Genomic DNA, 21236 nt, shown 5'->3' with positions numbered 1-21236 from the left:
TTAACATAAATCTTGTATCTTTTGAACTTCAATTATGTTGGATGGTGATAAAAAAATAAATTTTTACATTGTAGTAAATAAAAGTTATTTATATAATTATAGTGAAAAAATTACAATATGATTGATAATGAGTTAAAAAATAAAAAATAATTAAATAAAATATATCGAAATAGTATTATACATAATGAAAATAAACAAGAAATAAAAATATTAAAAAATTAACAAATGTTTACAAACAATTTGAGAGACTATTGAAATAAATTGCACAAAAGAAAACAAATGTATAATTAAGGGTATGATAAGTTGAAAAATATCTTAGAATCTAAGAAAACTTTTCAAATATCAACATATATACTTAGTAGTTGAGAAATAACAAAAAATGTTTTAGTGAAATAACAAAAAATGTTTTAGTGAAATAAAAAATTTATTCAAATGAAACAAAAACTAATAATAAGAATAATAAGTAAATAATTTTTTTATATTACCTAGTAAACGAAATGTTTGTGCTATTAAATACTTAAATTGAGAGTATTAAACATTTTCATGTGAAAGAAAAATATACATTAAATAAAAATATTAAAAACTAATAGAAATATTCAAATGTGAGACATAAATTTTTTTAATTAACATACATATTTTGAACATAATTACATCAAGATTATGATAAGATGAAAAATATAATGGATAATTACTATATGAAAACCTGTAATAAAATATGCGTATGAGTTAGTTTAAAAGTGACAATCAAATTTAGTTGAATATTTAAGACTTGTATTTGATATATGAGATTAATTTAGACACTACATAGTTTTGAATTGTATTTTAAGTAAGAATGGTAATTAAGGGAGGTGTTCGAAATAAAATAAAAAATAAGGATGGGCTCCCAAAGCAGAAAAAAGGTAAGCTTAATGCGAGGGTGCCGATAGAAAGAAGATAAAATTTCTTTCTCTTCAATAAAACTATATATATATATATATATATATATATATATATATATATATATATATATATATATATATATATGTTTATTTCAAGTGATGATTTCCGATCAAATGATTTTTTGTGAAAATATATTTATATTGCTAGTGAAATTGTAGTTTTTTTTTAATAGAAGGTAATTAGGGTTTTTAAAATATTATTTTATTGAGTTAAAACGAAAAGGATAGCATAATTTATTGAGTTAAAACATTCTTAGGAATAAATAATACTTTATTTTTGACATTTTTCTATACTAAAATTTTAAATAATGAAACCACGTAAAAAAATAGTTATTAATGCGAAATAGAAATAATATTACCAAAATGAGAAGTCTTATCAAAATTTTAAAACATTAAAATTTTAAATAATGAAACCACGTAAAAAAATAGTTATTAATGCGGAATAGAAATAATATTACAAGTCTTATTCAAAATTTTAAAACATTAAAAATGTGTTATTTAATTTACTTTTCATAAAATATACGAGAACTCACTAAAAACGAAAAAAAAAAAAATAGTCATTCGTAGACGAAAAAAGAATCTAGTTAAAAAATTAAAAATTTTCAACCAATATTAGATACTAAAATGATTGTTGTAGTATTTTATACAAATATCATAGTTATAAAAAATAACTCGTTAACATTCATTACAATCTTCAGAATAATAATGGAGTCAATTAAAAAATATTATTAGTTCACTCATCTTTCCATTAGATATCGTTCTTAGATAATTATTATAAATTTGAATAATTTAATATCGAATATGAGGAGAAGGTACAAAAATCGACACTGACATACTGTAACTGTATTATAACTAAATGAAATTGTTGAATTGTAAAATAGTGCACATATATTTTTTTGACAATTATTGTGTTAGTCTGGGTCTGAGAACCACTCGTTCTGTGACATGTGAAGAAGCATACTATTGAGCTTCGTCTATATATTGAGGTTATGCGCTACGTGAAACTGCACACAACCACCCATCAGCTTCTTCTTCTTCCTAAGAGAGTTTTTTCTTTCCACCTTTGGAAGCAAGAAAAATGTTCATCCAGAGTTTCAAGGTCGAGAGTCCCAACGTGAAGTACACAGAGAGTGAGATTGAGTCTGTGTACAACTATGAAACCACTGAACTTGTTCACGAGAACAAGAATGGCACTTATCAGTGGGTTGTGAAGCCCAAAACTGTGAAATATGAATTTAAAACTAACACTTGTGTTCCTAAACTAGGGTTCGTTCGTTCTCTGCGTTTTCCCTTTTCCCTCTTTTCCTTTTGATTTTGAATCATTTGTATTGATTGTTTTGTTGATTTGGTTTGTTTGATGTTTGTTAGGGTAATGCTTGTGGGTTGGGGTGGGAACAATGGCTCAACCCTCACCGGTGGTGTTATTGCTAACAGAGAGTTAGTTTGATTTTCCTAACCATTACTTTTGGAAGTTGTTATTATTATTATTATTATTTGTGGCTATGGTGACCAATGAACGTGTTGTTATGATTCTCAGGGGTATTTCATGGGCAACAAAGGACAAGATTCAACAGGCCAATTACTTTGGGTCCCTGACCCAGGCATCAGCCATCCGAGTAGGGTCTTTCCAAGGAGAGGAAATATATGCTCCTTTCAAGACTCTGCTTCCAATGGTATACTACCATCTCTTTAGGGAATGAAATTAATCACTCTTTGTCTTTTCTCTGCTATTAAGTTAATACTTCTGAGTGCAAAAATTCAGAACTATCAAAAGAAATTAAGACTAAACTAAAATATGTTAATTATTATATTTAATTTAGATTGTATTAAATTTTAACGTTGAAAAAAAAATAAATTAGGGATAACTGGTGGTGTGTATTTTCTTGCGCATTAAAAACCGATAGGTTAATAAACATGCATGTTCTGTGACTAAAACCGTTTTGCACGATTAAAGTGCACAAAATAAATATTTTTATATCTTGTTTTGAGACGCTTAGATATGTGTTTATGATCGAAAGATGATATAGGAAAAAATATACTAATAAAACATTTTTATTTTTTTTAAAAAAGTAACCATTGAAATTAACATAAATTATCCACATAAAAACAAAAGCAGTTAATCATATCACACTAAAGTCTTGTTGTTAAAATATTATTAAAATGTTATAGGAAATCATCTGAATAATATTCTTTTTTTTTTCTTTTTATCTACTCCACTTATTTTATTTATTTTCCTTTGTCGAGTTCAATTGTCTGAGAAATGCTTCTTTATCAAGGAAAAGTGAACAAGGCCCACAAAGTACTGAGCCAGGGAGGATAAAAAGGAAAACAATAACTGGAGATGAACATTGTTAATTTATTTAATAAAAATAAGTATTAAAACCTAAAGTATTCAAAATTATTCCATTTATTAATTAAAAGTTCGACATTGTAAATGTATTTTTTTTATTGTCGTTGACTTCTATTATAATTATTTCAAAAATTATATCTACAGTTGTTTTAAATTTCCTGACAATTCAATATTAACTCATATTTTTCTTAAAAAAAAAAATACTAAAGTGAATATATAATTATTTTAAATTGTATAGATTAAATAAATACCCTGTACATCACAGTATAAACATGTGACCACACAAGGTGGAAACAACAGTGACATGAACTAATAATACTAACATGTCGAAACATAAAACTTCTTAAATCAATTATACCTTTTTCTCCAACCATGCATGATCATGAGTGTTAATTTATGCAGGTAAACCCTGATGATATTGTGTTCGGGGGATGGGATATCAGCAACTTGAACCTGGCTGATGCCATGGCCAGGGCCAAGGTGTTTGACATCGACCTGCAGAAACAGTTGAGGCCTTACATGGAATCCATGACTCCACTCCCTGGAATCTTTGACCCCGATTTCATTGCTGCCAACCAAGGAGACCGTGCCAACAACGTCATCAAGGGCACAAAGAAAGAACAAGTTCAACAAATCATCAAAGACATTAAGTAAGTCCAACAGCATCAATCTAACTAAATAACTACATCTATATGTATATATTGCACATACTAGTTAGCATCTTGTATACTCTGTTTGAAACTCACAGAATTTGTTTCATCCGCTATTTGTCATGAAAACTCAGGGAGTTTAAGGAAAAGAGCAAGGTTGACAAGGTGGTTGTCCTCTGGACAGCCAACACAGAGAGGTACAGCAACGTAGTTGTGGGTTTAAACGACACCGAGGAAAACCTCTTGGCTTCCTTGGACAGGAACGAGGCTGAAATTTCCCCTTCCACCTTGTATGCCATTGCTTGTGTCATGGAAAATGTTCCCTTCATCAATGGAAGCCCTCAGAACACCTTTGTCCCAGGTTCCTTGTTAATTATTAATTATTATTATTATTATTATTATTATTATTATTATTATTATTATTATTATTATTATGTGGGTCTTTAATTTTTTTATCTAAGCAAAAGTAAAATTGATGATGAACTTTGGGTGTGTTGTCATCAGGGCTGATTGATCTGGCCATCAGAAGGAACAGTTTGATTGGAGGAGATGACTTTAAGAGTGGACAGACCAAAATGAAATCTGTGTTGGTGGATTTCCTTGTGGGGGCAGGCATCAAGGTACATCTTTTGGTGTTTTTCTTACTAATGTCCTATCACGTGGTCCTACTTTCACCGGTTAAGGACAGACTATCATTTATTAAATCGTTTTGTTTTCATGCTTAACTGGAATTAAAATAATGTATTGTATTGGACTATTTATTTATTTATGCTTGCTAATAAAGTAGAAGCAAATTGATGTTCATTATTGTCTTGGTGATGAGTAACAGCCAACATCAATAGTGAGTTACAACCATCTGGGAAACAATGATGGCATGAATCTTTCAGCCCCTCAAACCTTCCGCTCTAAAGAAATCTCCAAGAGCAATGTTGTTGACGACATGGTCAACAGCAATGCCATCCTCTATGAACCTGGCGAACATCCTGACCATGTTGTTGTTATTAAGGTAACTTTTGTTTCACATTTTAATGCTCACTCTAATCGGTTGTTTATCTGATTCTTTTGTTTACTGGTTATTGAATTTGCAGTATGTGCCTTACGTTGGGGATAGTAAGAGGGCGATGGATGAGTACACTTCAGAGATATTCATGGGTGGAAAGAACACAATAGTGTTGCACAACACCTGTGAGGATTCACTGTTAGCTGCTCCTATTATCTTGGACCTGGTTCTTCTTGCTGAGCTTAGCACTCGAATCCAGTTTAAAGCTGAAAATGAGGTATGCATATTATGTCTCTTAACCTTCCAATTTCCAACTTCCGTTATATTCCGCTTTCCAAGACTCAACCAATTATGGCTTTAACAGGGCAAGTTTCACTCATTCCACCCTGTTGCCACCATCCTCAGTTACCTGACCAAGGCCCCTCTTGTAAGTTTAAATTCTCTATCTATACATAATATGAAATTTTGGAAGGTTGCAAAAGTAATTATTGTGGTGGCAACAATACAGGTTCCACCTGGTACCCCAGTGGTGAATGCTTTATCAAAGCAGAGAGCTATGCTGGAAAATATCATGAGGGCTTGTGTTGGATTAGCTCCCGAGAACAACATGATACTGGAGTACAAGTGAAGTAGGGAGAAGAGAGTAACGATTTGGGATAGTTTGGTTAACTGTGCCTAAAACTGAACTTATATCCCATACCCTCTTTTTCTGATATCTATTGCAAAATGTGAATTTGAAGATCTTACGATCTCTGTGTCTGTGTTCCTGAGACTTATTTGAGAGCAGGCTATCTACGCATGTAAAATAATACAAGTTATTCAAGTGTCTTGTGCTTAATTCACTTTCTCTAACCTTTTTCTGTCACCTGTATTTGGAAGCTTTGAACAGAGCCTCTCTTGGAACTGATAATTCAGTGTTAACTTCTAGAACTGGTTTGGACCACACATCACATGAACAAACATATTCTAATAATCACCCACAGTTCTTCATAAAAGGTAATGGCAATTATGGAGTATATTTGGAATACAAACATTTAAACTAGAGATACTTGGTCCATCTACAAACATTTGTAGTACTGTTTCAAAGGACTACAAAGTTGGGATCTTCAATAGTTGTATTGAATGAATTATTTGCTTGTCTAAATGAACTGAATGAATAATGAAATATAAAACGAATAATGGTTAACACTATTGATTGTTGTTTAGAAGGGAACTACTTCATAGTGTAGAATAATATGAATGGGTGTTCCCCATTATTAAGGCAGAGGTTCTATCAGTGCTGTGTTACATTGTATTTATTCAGGAAATAGACTTAGTTGCTTCAAATCATAATATTTAATATTACTCCCATGCGAACACATGCTAAATTTGCAAGATATAATAATTTGAGTGTAATGTTTGCAAAACCCAAAATAAATAAAAAATTGATCAAATTTAAATGTTGCTAATGTTAGAATTAATTGTTGAATTAATTCTATTAATGACTCATTTGAAATATTATGATGGGTCAATTGTGATTTAATAGAATTTAAAAACTTATTAGTTATTATTATGGGAAGTGATAATAAAATAAAACAAAGATAAGATAAAATAAAAACCAACTTGATGACGTTATTTTATAAAAAAGATTATATGACCATAAGATTCTTTTCACTATAACCCATCAAGAACATGTGAGAAGAGAAAGAAAGGCAAAGAGATAAATTGGAAACGGTGGTTGAAGAATACACAAAATTACAAATTTAAAAAACTCATATTCACATGATTTCTCATGGATCAAAGTTAGTACTCTATTATGTTTGATCGTGATAATCCTAAATTCTAAATATCCTTAATATTTTACAAGGCTTGGATGAAATAAATATTAGTTTTATTCCCTATTTTTTGTGAAAAAAAAGAATAAAATGAAGATGAGAGAGAGATAAGCAATAATGGATGGAGACATGAGACAGCATGGCATCATGATAGCTAAATGGGTGGTTTCAACATCATAAACGCGTGAAGAAAATGGAATGGATCCATAATGCATAGATGTTACCATTATTGTACGAGTCCACTCTCTACAATTGGACCATTTGGCCCAATCCATACCATAAACACTGATATTCTCCACATTTTAATCACTATAATGTCTCTCACATAAGCCTACAACATCAATTTTTTCCACTTCATCAAACCAATTTTTTTTTCTCATATATAATAATTTTAAACTATATCATGTTTTTTTTTGCATTATTAATATTCTCTAATCACCTGTTCTTCAATATCTGATTTCACTGTGTGAAATTATTTTCAGAAGAGATGCAACAACAGTTTAAATATTCTCAGATCTTCTTTTTTTTGTTCATATTTTTGTACTATCATTTTTCCTCTCTTTTTTTTTAATCAAAGCACTCATTGATCATCACCTTTTAAAATCTTTTTTTTCTTTAGTGGGATGAGTTTACTTTGAAGTTTTCAATGTTGTTATAATGTGTGAAGGAACTTTTTGTTCATCTCGCCATGAATTTCACACTACCAGTGCAATTATTCCTCTCAACAAGTAAAATACGACACGTTTTTTTTAGTTTGAACCAGACTCTGAGATAACAGGTTGCACCAGTGAATCAGAAAATAACATAAATATTACTACTTATAATAAATTTATGAATTAAAAGACATGGGGATGTAGCTCAGATGGTAGAGCGCTCGCTTAGCATGCGAGAGGTACGGGGATCGATACCCCGCATCTCCAAAAGTTTTTTTTTTCTATTTCTAGTAAATATATTTTATAAATATAATTACTTTTTTACCTTGGAAGCTTGAGGAAGTAGCTCAGATGGTAGAGAACTCATTTCCTATGTGAAAAACACAGGATCGATACCTGGCATTTTCATTTTCAAGGCTTTATAAATATTTGTTTATTAATATGGTGGAATTTATTTTAAAAATTATTTTATCACATTCTTTAATTCTTAGGTGAATTTAGATTGTTATGTGACTCATTCATAATTTTTTACACTTCTTAAATATCTCAATAGCAGCATGTGTCTTCTTCACGTGCTGGTTTTTTTTTTTTTTTTTTTTTCTAATGGACTAAAATATTTATTGTGAATCCATAATAATTGAATGGAATCTGTGTAGATTCTAGTAACAGATAATTGGGGGCATGGTTGAAAGTCATATATGTGCTAATAAAATAGGTATCTTGTTGTGGCCCCAAAAAAAAGTGAACTCAAAATTGACAAATAATGCAGAATTATTGTTGAAAGGTGCATGAAGTATGGTTACATTATTGATGCAAATAACCTCAAACATTTTAGTGGATAAACATTGCATGGGGCACACTTGAATGAAGTGGCCCCAAGTTCACAAGATAGGCAGTAAATTTATTTAATTTCTTAGACCTCACTATATGTTTTTATAGAAAATCAGTAAATTATTTATTTCATCATTAAAAATGGCACCTAATTTTATAAGTGTATCAAATTTTAATGAGATTTAAATATAGACTTCAAAATTTAAATTCATCTTTCTCTATTTGTTTCTTTTAAAGAAGGCTAATTTCATTACAAAATTATATGTTTGTTAAGAATTCGAGTATGGTATTAAGACTTGAGTGTGAGTGTTTTTTTTTTTTTTAAATCTTGGAAATTTTATACCATATTATCTTTTAACATTATTAATAATTATAACTCTCATTTTTATAAAAAATTACACCAAGTTAAAAAATAATAAAGTCGTGTAAGAATTTTAGGAGCAAAAATAATTACACTAAATTTTTAATCTTGAAAATATGAAGTCGCCACTTTTAAATATAATTTGAATTCAAATTCAAATTCAATTGCACTGAAGTCGTCATGGAAGGACGACTTGAAATCAAAATCAATTTAACTAAAACGTCATACCAATTCACGACTTCAGTTCAACTCAGTTTTTCATAGACGTCACACTTAATAACAAATTTAGTTCAACTTAGTTTTTGGCAAAAGTTGTCACACCCAATGACGACTTTAGTTAAAATTGTTTCAAAGAAGTTATCACACCCAATGACGACTTCAATGTATCTTATTTCAAATAAGTTACCACACCTAATGACGACTTCAATGCATCTTATTTCAAAAATGTCACCGGTGCTTATCACGACTTAGCTTTGGAAGAAGTCTCATAGTCACCACTTCACCTTAATTAAAAATTTAAGTACATGATTTAGTGAAGGTAATTTGATGGAAGTCACCTCTGACCCCTACGACTTCATATTAATGAAGAATTCGTTCGTTATTTTCACGACTTCATTAAGGTCATATGATTCTAAAAACTTCTTTAAAATGAAATCATACGAGACAAAACTTAACCCTTTAAGTAATTTTTTTTAAATCTAGAAATGTAATATCGAATGCAAATTAACCCATTTTAATAATAATACAAAAAACTTTCCCATTAAAGTAATTGATCCAATTCCTTTGTTTTCACAAAATGTCCTCTAACATAAATTAAGTACTTAATCAATCAATGGTCTTATTTAGCCGTTTAAATCAATGAGATGAATGTAAAGGTGACAAGTTTTAAAGAAAGTATTACATAAAAGAAACATATATTCTAAATCTCAATTCAAAGAATATTGCACAAATTATAAATTTTGATTTCAAAAGGCAATGGTTTTTAAATTCAAAGTTTTATTCAGCAAAGATAAAGAAAAAAAAAACCACTCCCCTATGCATAATTTATAATTGACTTGAAAAATATGTAACATGTTAAAAAAAAAAGAAATATTACATATTAAAAAAAATTAAAGAAATATGAAAACCCCATTCCTTTTAGTAGTTCTTCATTCCAGTCAATATATACACTTGATATCATATTGACTTGTACTTGTCACTCTCAGAGAAAAAAATGAGACTTGTTTAAAATAATTTCTTGTCTAAAAGTGTAAGTGTTATCATTAGAGAGACTAAAAATTATGATTTTGACACACTTAATTATGTATCTCTGAAAAAAATTGTTCATTTTTTTATTATTATACCGATCATAATATTAGAAATTGCAGTATATTCTAAATATCTATATCTTCAAATCTAATTATAGTTTTCGTGTGTTTTTAAACATGTCCAGTGTTATTAGCAAGAACACCTTACCACTAGTCCACTTATAGTAACTCTACTGGGCTTCAAATGCATGATTACAAGTAAACAATAGATATGATATTAATTGAACAATTACGTCACACAATTGTAAAACCTCGTTCTCAACATGAGTATTTTAGTGCTAATTAATTCTTAAAATTTAGAATTTTTCATCTATTTTATATCACACTCGTCTAAATTATCATCTCGACTCTAACAATGGTTTTATGGAAATTTATCTTGAAGCCCAACACAGTTTCAAGAGACCATAATAAAGTTTTTATTACTACTACAATACCCATTCCTTATGAAACAAGGATCAATGTATAAGAATTTCAAGAACTTAAAGGTGCAGTTGCTTCATGCGTACAATTAACAATATTAGGGAGTGTGAGTTTTTGAAGTCACTAATTAAGTATTTGACGAACTTGAACTTCCTATGTTGTTGTGTTTTCTTTATTTTTGTAAATTACACTTCCATTTGGGATACCCAACACTCTTTTGTGAGCATAGGGCACACTAACTAAGCTTAGCATAACCATTTTCAATCATCCACTTGATGCTCCAGGAGTTAGAGTCACATTTATATGCCCAATAAGCCCATCCAAATTTTGCACCAGAGTACACCTGCAACTGGGCTTGCATAAATTTTTGTTGACTTTCCTTTGATGCTCCCTCAACTTTCCAATCACCACTCCACTCCCCTGCACATTCCACCATCATATGCTATAGATTTCTTAGGACACAAGGTTTTAAAAGAAATTCGCATAACCGAATCCAAGAATATAATAAAGCATTTATGTCAAAAAAGTAGAAAACTTGCCTACAAAAATGAGGGGTCCATCAGATGTGGTGAGAGAACTAAGATCTGAAGCTCTTTGTTTTCTGATATAGTCAATGTTCTGCTGCACATTCATATTGGAGAACCTATCGGAAAAGAGATTGTAGTAGTGCACATCAATGGCCACTTTATTGAAAGCCCCAGCGAAGGACAAAAGCACTTTTGATTCTCTATCCAAAGGGTTAGACATGATCACGTAGGCACTCGACGTGTGTTTTCGAACCGCATCATAACCTGCTTGATAATAGCTTTTCAGACTTTCCAAATTCACACCTTGAGGCTCATTCATTAGCTCAATTGCTACCAGACCCGATCTGTTTGCATATCTGAAACAGAATCAGCACAAATATTTTTCAGTTGTCCTAAAAAGATATTTCAGTAAGAAGAAGTATTTAAACTGACCTCAACTTTTGATCGATGTGAGATTTATTAAATTTAAACGAAAAGTACTAAATGGCGGTGACAGTTATCTAAAGATTAAAAGTAAAACCTTTGAGCTAGGAAGTCTATGGCTGCAACAGTGTCAGATATGTATGAATCACCCCATTCTAGAAATCCATCTCTTGAGGCACTGTGAGGTTTTCCGTTCTGGGAGCCTGGAGCAGCGTGCAGGTCCACAATTACCTTAATTCCATACTTTCTGCAATGACATTAAAGAGTGACATTTATTGAGACAAAGTGGTTTTTTTCCAATTTTACATGGTAACGAAATTGACCCTTAAATGGTCTTACTCTGCCCATGTGAAGGCATTGTCCAGCATTTCCAAGGATCCCCCAACAAACGGTTTTGGTGGTGTTGGGTCTTGAGCTATCCACCACCCCACGGGAATTCTCACACCGTTTAACCCATTTTCTGACATGAACTTAAAATCATCTTCAGTGATATACGTGTTCCAGTGATCCTGCATGATTTTTGGGGCTTTGTCTGGGCCATAACCATTTGTAATTTGGTATTCCCCTCTTATGATGCTTCCTGTCAAAACATTCATCTTGAACACCGAAGGGTCATTATCATCCCAACTCGATCCTTCATAATCTGCAACCACCGCAGTCTCTGATATGGCCTGATAAACAAAAACAATATCAACACCATACAAACATTACAAAGTGGTCACGAGAGTTAGTTCAACAGTAACATTAATAACACCAACAAAGTACCTGTAAAAATAGACCGTTTGATGCTCTGATGCGAACCCTGTTTGGTTCATCATCATTCCTCAGAATCTCAAATGTTTCCCTGTCGCTTGGTGAATCAGAATCCGCCACTAAACTGTTTCCTTCATCCTGATTTGCCAATCCCACAAATTGCTTACTAGAAACTCTAAAATTGAAGGCCGTTTCATTGACTCTCCACAACTGCGTTGTTCATGGTTACAGAAAAAAAAAAAAGGCACTAATCAAATACATAAAATCGTAATCGTGTAAGAAATAAAACTCTTGAAAGTGAATGTATGAATAGAGGAACCAACCCTGAACGTTTCCCAACCCTTAGCTCTGGTGCGGTTGGCAACAACAATACTTCCTCCCCCTTTTTCTGCACACAGATATTTCTGTAACTTGGTTGACATTAACTGCACTTGAGTTCCATCCTGAAATCACCAAAAGAATGTTATCTATAAACAAATAATTTGACTTGTGATAGAAAAGATCAAAAGAAAGATTAAGAACATACCAAAAGATCTTTGTTGGGTATTCCATCAAAGAGAGAAGGTTTCATCCAGCCCTCAATAACGAGCCAATTTCCAAGATTCACAGCTTTGAGTGGCAAATTGAAATTTTGAGTCTGAGCAAGAGCATGGTAAGATGAGAGGTAGAAAGCTAGCACAAGGTTCGCATAGAATAATTGGTTGTTCATCTTACTACACTTTTTGTTGCCTGGAGTGAGTGCTACGCAAGAGTATAGTGTGTGTAACATATATATAGAGCTCAAACTCTACAAATATTTTGCCATGAATTTTACATAGATGTTGTGTTTTGCCCATCGAAAACCAAATGTTGACTATCAATTCTAACAACTTTTTTTATTATCTGATCTGGCATCTCACGTGAAATTCTAATTCAATTTTATAATTTACTTTTTAAAATTCATACTAGCAACAGGATGGGAGAAAGTGTTGTTTTGTTTGAAATTGTACAAGGTCATTTTTTCCTATTCCTTCCACAATGATTTTTTCTTATTCTTTGTCGAACGTCACATTATTAATTTATTAATTTATATATTATTAATTATAATATTAATAATAATTTCAATTAATAAATAATTTTAATTTAATTTTAGTAAAAATAAATATGAATTGAGATATAAAGATGATTAGTGATAAACTAACTAATATAAATAATTGATTTAATGTTATACTCCAAATTACCAATTTCCTATTATAGACTTAAAAATATCATATTACAAATTTAAATTATTAGATTTGATGTGATGACAGTATACTATGAATGAAAATTTTCAACCGGAAAAAAGTAATTAACTAATAAAATAAATTATCATAATAGTTTTAATTTCAATTTATAATTAATAATTCGAGCTAAAACTTAGTAATTATGAAATTTTAATTAATAATATAATAAAATGGAAATAATGTAATAAATTTTAATAATAGTTTTAAAATTGGAAATAATATATATATATATAATATGAATTTAAAGAATAATTAAATATTATTATTATTTTATTTTTATCATTTTACTTTATTTTATTATTTTTTTTACAAGGAAATAAAATAAAAATCGTAAATTAGTTAAAATAGAATAGCTACCTAGAAAACTAATTTAAAGTTAAAAAAATGGATTAAACATGTTTAGTTATTGATTTAATTTTATAGATTTAATCTAAATTACTAATTTCGTGTTCTAAATTTGAATTAATTAACTTGAAATGATAACATTATAATGTGAATGAAAATTTTCAACAAAAAAAGTAATTAAATAATATAATAAATTGTAATAATAGTTTTAATTTAATTGTAATAATAACAATTTCAAACATCTTGGATTTAGTTGATCACTTAGTTTAAGTTTTATTGCATAATAATATGTTAGAACTAACTCTTAACTCATGATCCATTAAGTGCCTACTAACTCTAAGTTTGTATAGTAATCTCAAACTTCTTGGGTTTGGTTGATGTTTAAGTGTTATTGCACAACAGGATTTATTGTTGTGAAAAAAATGTGTACCACAGATATACACTTAATAGAGCATGAGTTGAAGATTAGTTGTAACATGTTATTTTTACTTTCTTGTGCAATGAGATTTAAGTTAAGCAATCAACCCAAACTCATCATGTTTAGAATTTCTATTATTACAATTAAATTAAAACTATTATTACAATTTATTGTATTATTTAATTACTCTTTTTTATTGGAAATTTTCATTTAAGTAGTGTTATGTTTTCAAGTTAAATAGTTTGAATCTGAAACATGAAATTAATAATTTAGATTAAATATATAAAATTAAATCAGTTATTAAATTTTTTTAATTTAATTTTTCAACTTTAAATTAGTTTTCTAGATAGTTATTCTGTTTTAACTAATTTATGGTTTTTATTTTATTTCCTTGTAAAAAATAAAGTAAAATGATAAAAAAAATAAAAAAAATGTATCATATTTAATTATGCTTTAAATTCACATAATTCATTAAATATTATATATATATATATATATATATATATCATTTTCAATTTTAAACCTATTATTACAATTTATTATATTATTAAATAATTCATATTTAATAATTATTAAGTTTTAGCATAAATTATTAATTATAAATTGAAATTAAAACTATTATTATAATTTATTTTATTAGTTAGTTACTTCTCTTTTGTTAAAAAAATTCATTTACAGTATAATGTCATCACATCAAATCAAATAGTTTAAATATATAATAGAAAATTTTTAAATCTATAATAGAAAATTGGTAATTTGGAGTAAATATATAACATTAAATCAATTATTAAAAATAGTTAGTTTATCATTAATCATCTTTATATCTCAATTCATATTTATTTTTATTAAAATTAAATGAAGATGATTTATTAATTGAAATTATTAATAATATTTTAATTAATAATTAATAATGTATAATATATAAATTAATAATTTAACGTTCGAAAAAGAATAAGAAAAAAGTATTTTGGAGGGAATTTGAAAAAGTGAGTATTTTCAATTTTAATGAAAACGATACTTTCTTCCTCTCAAATGTCCGTGTAAATTTTAAGAAGTAAATTATAAAATGAAATTACATATTGACGTAGGATGCGATGGTAAAAAAAGTTATTAGAATCGATACTCAACATACCGTTTTCGTTTGTCTATGACCATACATCATTTTCTGTCTCCATCTGAAGATTGGAACCTAAGTTTTAGATTTAGAAACCCTAAAAATTAGCAAAAAAGCATAGAGAAAAAGGTTCAATTATATTCCTTTAAATATCAGTCTGAGTAGTATGTTTCACTCAATGTTTTACATCAACTCACTCGCCATTGCCATATACAAGTAGGATCTCAATTTCATTTGTGGATTTAGATCACCTTTTTTTTATTTCTTTATTTAAAAAATGACACTTTAACAAAAAATATTTTTTACATTTATATTCTCCCTCTCAGATATTATTTCTTCTTGTTGAAGCATCATTTTTCTGTTGTTCATACAGCACTTTCGCATAAATAGTATCATTTTAGTTTTTAATATAGTTTTTAAAATATAATGGTGTATGTGTGTGTGACATATGAATTGATGTTATTTATTTTCTTTATTATATTTATATGCCATGAACACTGATACCAACCCACATGTGCTCTGTCCCTCTCCTTTGATCCAAAATATGACCACTTTTTCTTCCTTCCGAGTTAAACCAAACATTCAAACAAACCTCTCCTTTGCTACCATCTATTAAAATTATTGACAAATTTTTGTAAAATTTTCTTACGTAACTTCTAAAAAAGCTTAGTCACAAGGGTTTTTTTTTTTTATATGTTCTAGGAAACGTTTGATTCGTTCATATTTTTTTTTTCTTAACTTGGGTTTGTACTTGTTATAAAAAATATCGAAATTCCTACGCCACAGAAGAAGCAGCCAAAAATGTTTGTTGAAAAGTTGAATGAGTATTGGTGCATGAAAAGACTATAATGATTGAGTTTGTTTGGCTTAGAACTTGCAATCCCTATAGAGTAGAGTAGAGGCATTGATTCTGCACAAGATTTTCTTGCCTCTCAACATCTTTACTTTATCTTTCTCACATTTCAAGTGATGCTTCATGTAAGTAATGTTGGTTCAATCATACCAAAAATTAAAATTGAAAGATACACTCATCCTCTATAAATTTATACTATTTTTTTGCCAACAAGTTATTAGTTAACATCACACCTTGTTCATTCTCTTTAAGTAACTTCAATTACAGCCTTACTAATGCTGATGTATTTTTTAATAATATTGATTTCAAACAAAATTTGTTGAATCAAAGTAAAAGATGTATTTTCTATATATATATATATATATATATATATATATATATATATATATATATATATATATATATATATAGTATTATATTGGTGTAGTTATTTAATTGAATATGAATCACATTTTATAAGTAAAGTTTAATTCTCTTCTAAGTTTTGATATTTTTAATTGAGTTTCTATAAAAAAAAATGTTTTTTTAGCATTTAAAATATTTATATTTGTCAATTGAGTTTATCTTGTTTAACTTATTTATTAATTAACTAGGTAATATGACTATTATTTTACTTTCTCATTTTACTTAATTGTTTCCAAGAGATTTGAGATTTTCTAGTTAAGATAAAATGATTTTATGGTTAATATAAAATGATAAGTGATCTTTTTTCTTTAAATGAGAACATGTTGGATAATAAGGTATTATTGTTGTCACTTACATCTACGACAGTGACAACGACATTACGTAGTCGCAGTAGATGATGATGTGGAAATCATCAATAGCAATGATAAATGAACTCATTGCTACAGACTTTATTTGAATTTGTCCCAATTTTAACTAGAGATTTTTACATGACTAGATATAGGTAACACTCAATTTTTAAATGGGGTACCAGGTGACAATGTGAGCTTGACCCGACAGGCCGACCTGCAAAAACCTAGTCTACATGACCCGCAACTCGCACGGGTTGATCTGTTACCCGCATAAAAAAAACTTGCATTTATGAATATCGGTTACTTTATTTCTAGACTTTTACATGAACGTTCCAAATTCTTGTATGAGTGAAAAAGACAAGTATTATGTATTTTTAATTGTGCTTACCACTTCTCTCATAGGAATGAGAATAAAACAAAAATTTTATAATCATTAAGTATGATGATGAAAATAAATTTTTACTTTAAATATGAGAATTAGTTGAATTCATATCCACCCCCTCCCCATTGTCATCCTTAGCCATAAGAAGCATGACGACCTCCATATATACTTACATCAATGGTGGTAATAACGATAATTTCTTAGTGTAGGTGATGACATAAAAGTCATCGAAATCATAATGATCTCGTTATCCACTGTGTTTTCTTAGAAAATAATAAAAGTAACTTCTCTTGTATTAACCACAATATAATTTTATATTATCACAAAAGTTCATGTTTTTTTAACATGTGGAGTAAAAAAATATAATAATGAGATAAGATAAAAATTGTCACCCAATTAATAAAAAAAAATTAAATGATAAAAACTCAGTTAAAAACTACAACATCTTTTAGTATCCAACAAATAAAAAAATTAATAAAAATTCAATTAAAAATACTCAAATTTACTAAATTATTTAAACTTTAAATCTATATTTCTAATTTTAACATGCATGACATATAAGCGTTGTTGGTTCAATCATGTCAAAAATTAAAATTAAAACAAACACACACCATTCAAAATTTCGTTCTATTTGTGGCCAATAAATTGTTAGTTAACATGACACCTTGCTCATTCCTTCAAGTAACTTGAATTACAACCTCACTAATGCAGCAGGGATATTTTTTAATAATTTAAAAATAATGTTGATTTTAATAAAAAAAAAAGTGTTGAATAATAGATGTACATACATTAGTGTGATTATTTAATTTGATGTAAACCACATTTTATTTGAAGGAAATCAGAGAACATAGCATGTTAAGCTTATTGTAATTGAATAAGTATAAATTATAATTTTAACAAATACAATCTAATAGCGATCTCATGTATTTCCAAAGCTAAAAATCAGAGCCAAGTGGTTTTAATAATCAGTGACAGACAATAAAGTTGCATTGATGTCATACATGTTCTGTTCCAGAAAAGCAAATATAAAAACACGTATTCATGTAAAATGGTGATGCAGTCACAGTCATAGATTTAAAAGTTTTCCTTTGATGGTAAATTGCAGATGGAAGAGTAGCAGTTGAATCTGGTTGAATATTTTGCTTTGGAATGAATTAAAAGAAGAAATAGTTAGGCGCAGATAAGTACCACTCACTTACCAAAGAGTGCCATAATTTTCAATCTATCTCACCGACAACATACGTCATATATGAGGGGTGTTAAAAGGTTAGCCATGAGTCAACAACAGGTGATGTTGTGTTTCAACAAATCAAAGTTGCTAATAACTTTTGTGTTGGAGACATGTTGATCATGGAACTCATACAACAATTTACCACTATTCAATATTCTCAAATTAACTAATCAAAATTGAACCCAGATATTTAAACTCATTTTCTTTTTCATTTTTTTTACTTTTAATATTTAATAAATCGAATAAATTTTAGTCACAGTAGTAGGGTGTTGCTTCTTGCACCACATCACATCTCTTAATCCACCTCCTCAAAACTCTTCTCGGATCCGTAGTAAAAGAGGCTCCAGAAAAAATATTCCAGAATTGTTTATTTTGAATGATATGGTGCAGGAAGAATTTTGTATGGGTGTAGGAAGCAATTGCCACAGTAGTACGCAGTCACACATTTGATTTTGCTGTGAATGGGCCAACCAGAAAAATGACCCAAAAATGAGAAACACAAGGCCGACCATAGAGCATAACAAAACAAAACCAAAACCTAAGCCTATAAATAACACAACAGACCACATGTTAGGTACTGCGTTTCAAAACTAATGGCATGCAATGTCCAAAAAAGTTTCTTATAGGTTCTAACTTAGCTCTAATATCATATTAGAAGTGAATTTTAAATCTAATTAAACCCCACAAAATCAGTTTGTAAGGTGAAATTTACATCTCACTTATATATAACACATCATATAAAATGGATTTGCTATCATTTTACTATAAGTGTTATTTTGTGAAACTTCTTTGTGATGAGATAACCTCTTCAAAACTTTGCTTGAAACAAAGCAATCTTCATCTACATGCCAACAAGTTATAGTCACTTGTGGCCGTTATAACTGTACAAGAAATAACCAATGTTGAGTCAACATTTAGCTCTAATAAGTCTATTTTGTTTTTTCTGAGGTATCTATATATTTGAAAGCAAAATATTAAATCTATTTTATTAATGTTGTAAAGGAAGAACTAAATAGTGAGAATATAAATAAGAAAGCATGACATTAAGATTATATAGATAATAAACGATAAACATTGCAAAAATAAAGAAAATTTACATAATATAGGTTTTGTTTTTGGCGTGATAGAATTTGAAAGTAGTGGGGCAGGATCTATCTGGTAGATGAAGCAAAGAGGCAGAAAAGGGGTTTTTTCTTCTGACGAAAACTGTTTCACGTGGTGTAGGGGATGATGCATGCATGTCACAGCAACCACAGGCACAGGAGCTTCCAAGACCCAACATGCAATACATATCAAATATCTCTTTCTACCCAAACACTCTTCTCGCTTTTCCTCCTCCTCCCTTCATTAATGCACCCGCCTGCAACCTCGCTTCCAAAAACCGGCCTCCATCCCCACTCACTAACTTTTTTTCTTTTAAACTTTCAACTAATTTAGTCTTATATCATTAAAAATGCGTAGATTTAATTTAATATTTCAAATACATTTTTTTATTAATATTAAAGCGAAAATATGTCAGACAGTATAATAATCCAATTATTTCTATCATAAAATACGTTTGAAACGTCAAATAAAATGAACAAAATAATCCAATTATTTCTATCATAAAATACGTTTGAAAACTAAATTTACATATTTCTAAAATCGAAAAATTAAATTAAGACAAAATTTCAAAGAAATATTAATATTTAGGGTTAAATATGTTTTTGGTTTCTTAATTTTCACTAAATTTTGGAATTAGTCCATTTCAAAATTTTAGACCAATTTAGCTCTTCATCTTTCGAAATATGTAGATTTATTCATTTTAATCAAATTTTGTTAAGTTTATTTGATATTTCAAGCGCGTTTCATAATAGTATTTGACTTAACATTAAAGAAAAATGTGTCAAATAATATAAACAACTCAAATAAAATCCCTAACATGCGTACAAAATATCAAATAAACCTAACAAAATTTTATTAAATGACTAAATCCATATATTTCGAAAGATGAAAGACTAAATTGGTTTAAAGTTTTGAAATAGACTAATTCTAAAATTTAATAAAAGTTAATGACCAAAAACATATTTAACCATAATATTTAACTCTAATATATATTACTTCTTTTTCGTTTTGACCTTTACTTAAGACACTGTTAAAATAGTAGTTCAACACAAACATAGTGTGAAATCTTATTAGGGTTTTGCATTTGAATTTAAAAAACATAGTAAACATTGTTGTTTTTTTGTAATCTTCTGTTAAGGACAACTGTTTTTTCTCTATGAATGTCACGAGATGGAAGGATGATTTTGGCAGTTGCTTCGTCGGCTTCGCCTAAACTGTTTGCAACTGCGAAGCTGCAACTCATCTCGTGGAGCGACAAGTATATCCATAACTCATAATATGTTAGTAGTGAATGTTGCAGGTCGATTCAATTAGGGTTTTTGCATTGTGTTGTGTCCATTTCATTTACAATGAAATAAGGGTTTCCATTTTAAAATCTCATGATTTAGGAATTGTTTTTTTCTTTAATTTTTTTTTTTGTTAAATGTAGAATGTGTAATGACTATGTTCAACAAAGTTTCAATAGAACACAAATGTCCCATATCACTAATTTGACGGTAAGATGAACGATCTAGAATAAAGATAATTCCCTTTTTAAGTACTTAATGATAAGCTTTTTTTACTAGTTACTCAAAATTTTAATAGTTCTAGTTGAAGATCAATTTAGACTTTGATTCATAATCAATTATAATTTATTTTATTAATTATTGAGAACTATTTTAGATATTAATCATTTTTAGTTTATAAAATAGTTTCTAACTTAGTCAATATAATAATAATTAATTATTTTTCATCTCTAAATTAAT

At 28.9% G+C, this 21236-nt stretch overlaps 2 protein-coding genes and 1 non-coding gene across 3 annotated transcripts; 2 read left to right on the top strand and 1 right to left on the bottom strand.

The window, feature by feature from the left end:
* The first annotated feature begins 1869 nt into the window (after positions 1-1869).
* LOC114176050 (inositol-3-phosphate synthase) lies at positions 1870-5790 on the top strand. Its single transcript, XM_028060955.1, has 10 exons — positions 1870-2204; positions 2307-2375; positions 2476-2611; positions 3691-3938; positions 4073-4299; positions 4443-4558; positions 4768-4944; positions 5027-5215; positions 5303-5365; positions 5447-5790. The coding sequence occupies exons 1-10, from the start codon at positions 2017-2019 to the stop codon at positions 5564-5566; spliced, it is 1533 nt and encodes a 510-aa protein (XP_027916756.1). The 5' UTR covers positions 1870-2016; the 3' UTR covers positions 5567-5790.
* A 1809-nt stretch (positions 5791-7599) lies between these two features.
* On the top strand, positions 7600-7672 carry TRNAA-AGC. The gene has a single exon. It is a non-coding gene; the product is annotated as a tRNA-Ala (tRNA).
* Positions 7673-10303: 2631 nt separating this feature from the next.
* On the bottom strand, positions 10304-12790 carry LOC114176403 (probable glucan 1,3-beta-glucosidase A). Its single transcript, XM_028061446.1, has 7 exons — positions 12554-12790; positions 12351-12470; positions 12040-12237; positions 11614-11945; positions 11372-11521; positions 10864-11207; positions 10304-10744 (listed from the first exon to the last, which is right to left on the bottom strand). Exons 1-7 carry the CDS (start codon positions 12734-12736, stop codon positions 10560-10562), a joined length of 1512 nt encoding a protein of 503 aa, XP_027917247.1. The 5' UTR covers positions 12737-12790; the 3' UTR covers positions 10304-10559.
* Between the last annotated feature and the right edge of the window lie 8446 nt (positions 12791-21236).

Source organism: Vigna unguiculata, chromosome 3, assembly GCF_004118075.2.
Source record: "Vigna unguiculata cultivar IT97K-499-35 chromosome 3, ASM411807v1, whole genome shotgun sequence".
In the NCBI taxonomy this organism is placed as follows: domain Eukaryota; kingdom Viridiplantae; phylum Streptophyta; class Magnoliopsida; order Fabales; family Fabaceae; genus Vigna; species Vigna unguiculata.
The sequence above is the reverse complement of the archived record's forward strand: the minus strand, read 5'-3'. Positions and strand labels throughout refer to the sequence as shown.

What these genes read in the sequence shown, in the direction of transcription:
- LOC114176050 (XM_028060955.1), top strand. Translation starts at nt 2,017, where the DNA reads ATGTTCATCCAGAGTTTCAAGGTCGAGAGTCCCAACGTGAAGTACACA. An exon ending in TCAGAACACCTTTGTCCCAG is followed by an intron (nt 4,300 to 4,442) that starts GTTCCTTGTTAA and finishes TGTTGTCATCAG; the next exon opens with GGCTGATTGATCTGGCCATC. An exon ending in ACCTGACCAAGGCCCCTCTT is followed by an intron (nt 5,366 to 5,446) that starts GTAAGTTTAAAT and finishes GCAACAATACAG; the next exon opens with GTTCCACCTGGTACCCCAGT.
- LOC114176403 (XM_028061446.1), bottom strand. Translation starts at nt 12,736, where the DNA reads ATGAACAACCAATTATTCTATGCGAACCTTGTGCTAGCTTTCTACCTC. An exon ending in TACCCAACAAAGATCTTTTG is followed by an intron (nt 12,471 to 12,553) that starts GTATGTTCTTAA and finishes TGGTGATTTCAG; the next exon opens with GATGGAACTCAAGTGCAGTT. An exon ending in TGGACCCCTCATTTTTGTAG is followed by an intron (nt 10,745 to 10,863) that starts GCAAGTTTTCTA and finishes TGGAATGTGCAG; the next exon opens with GGGAGTGGAGTGGTGATTGG.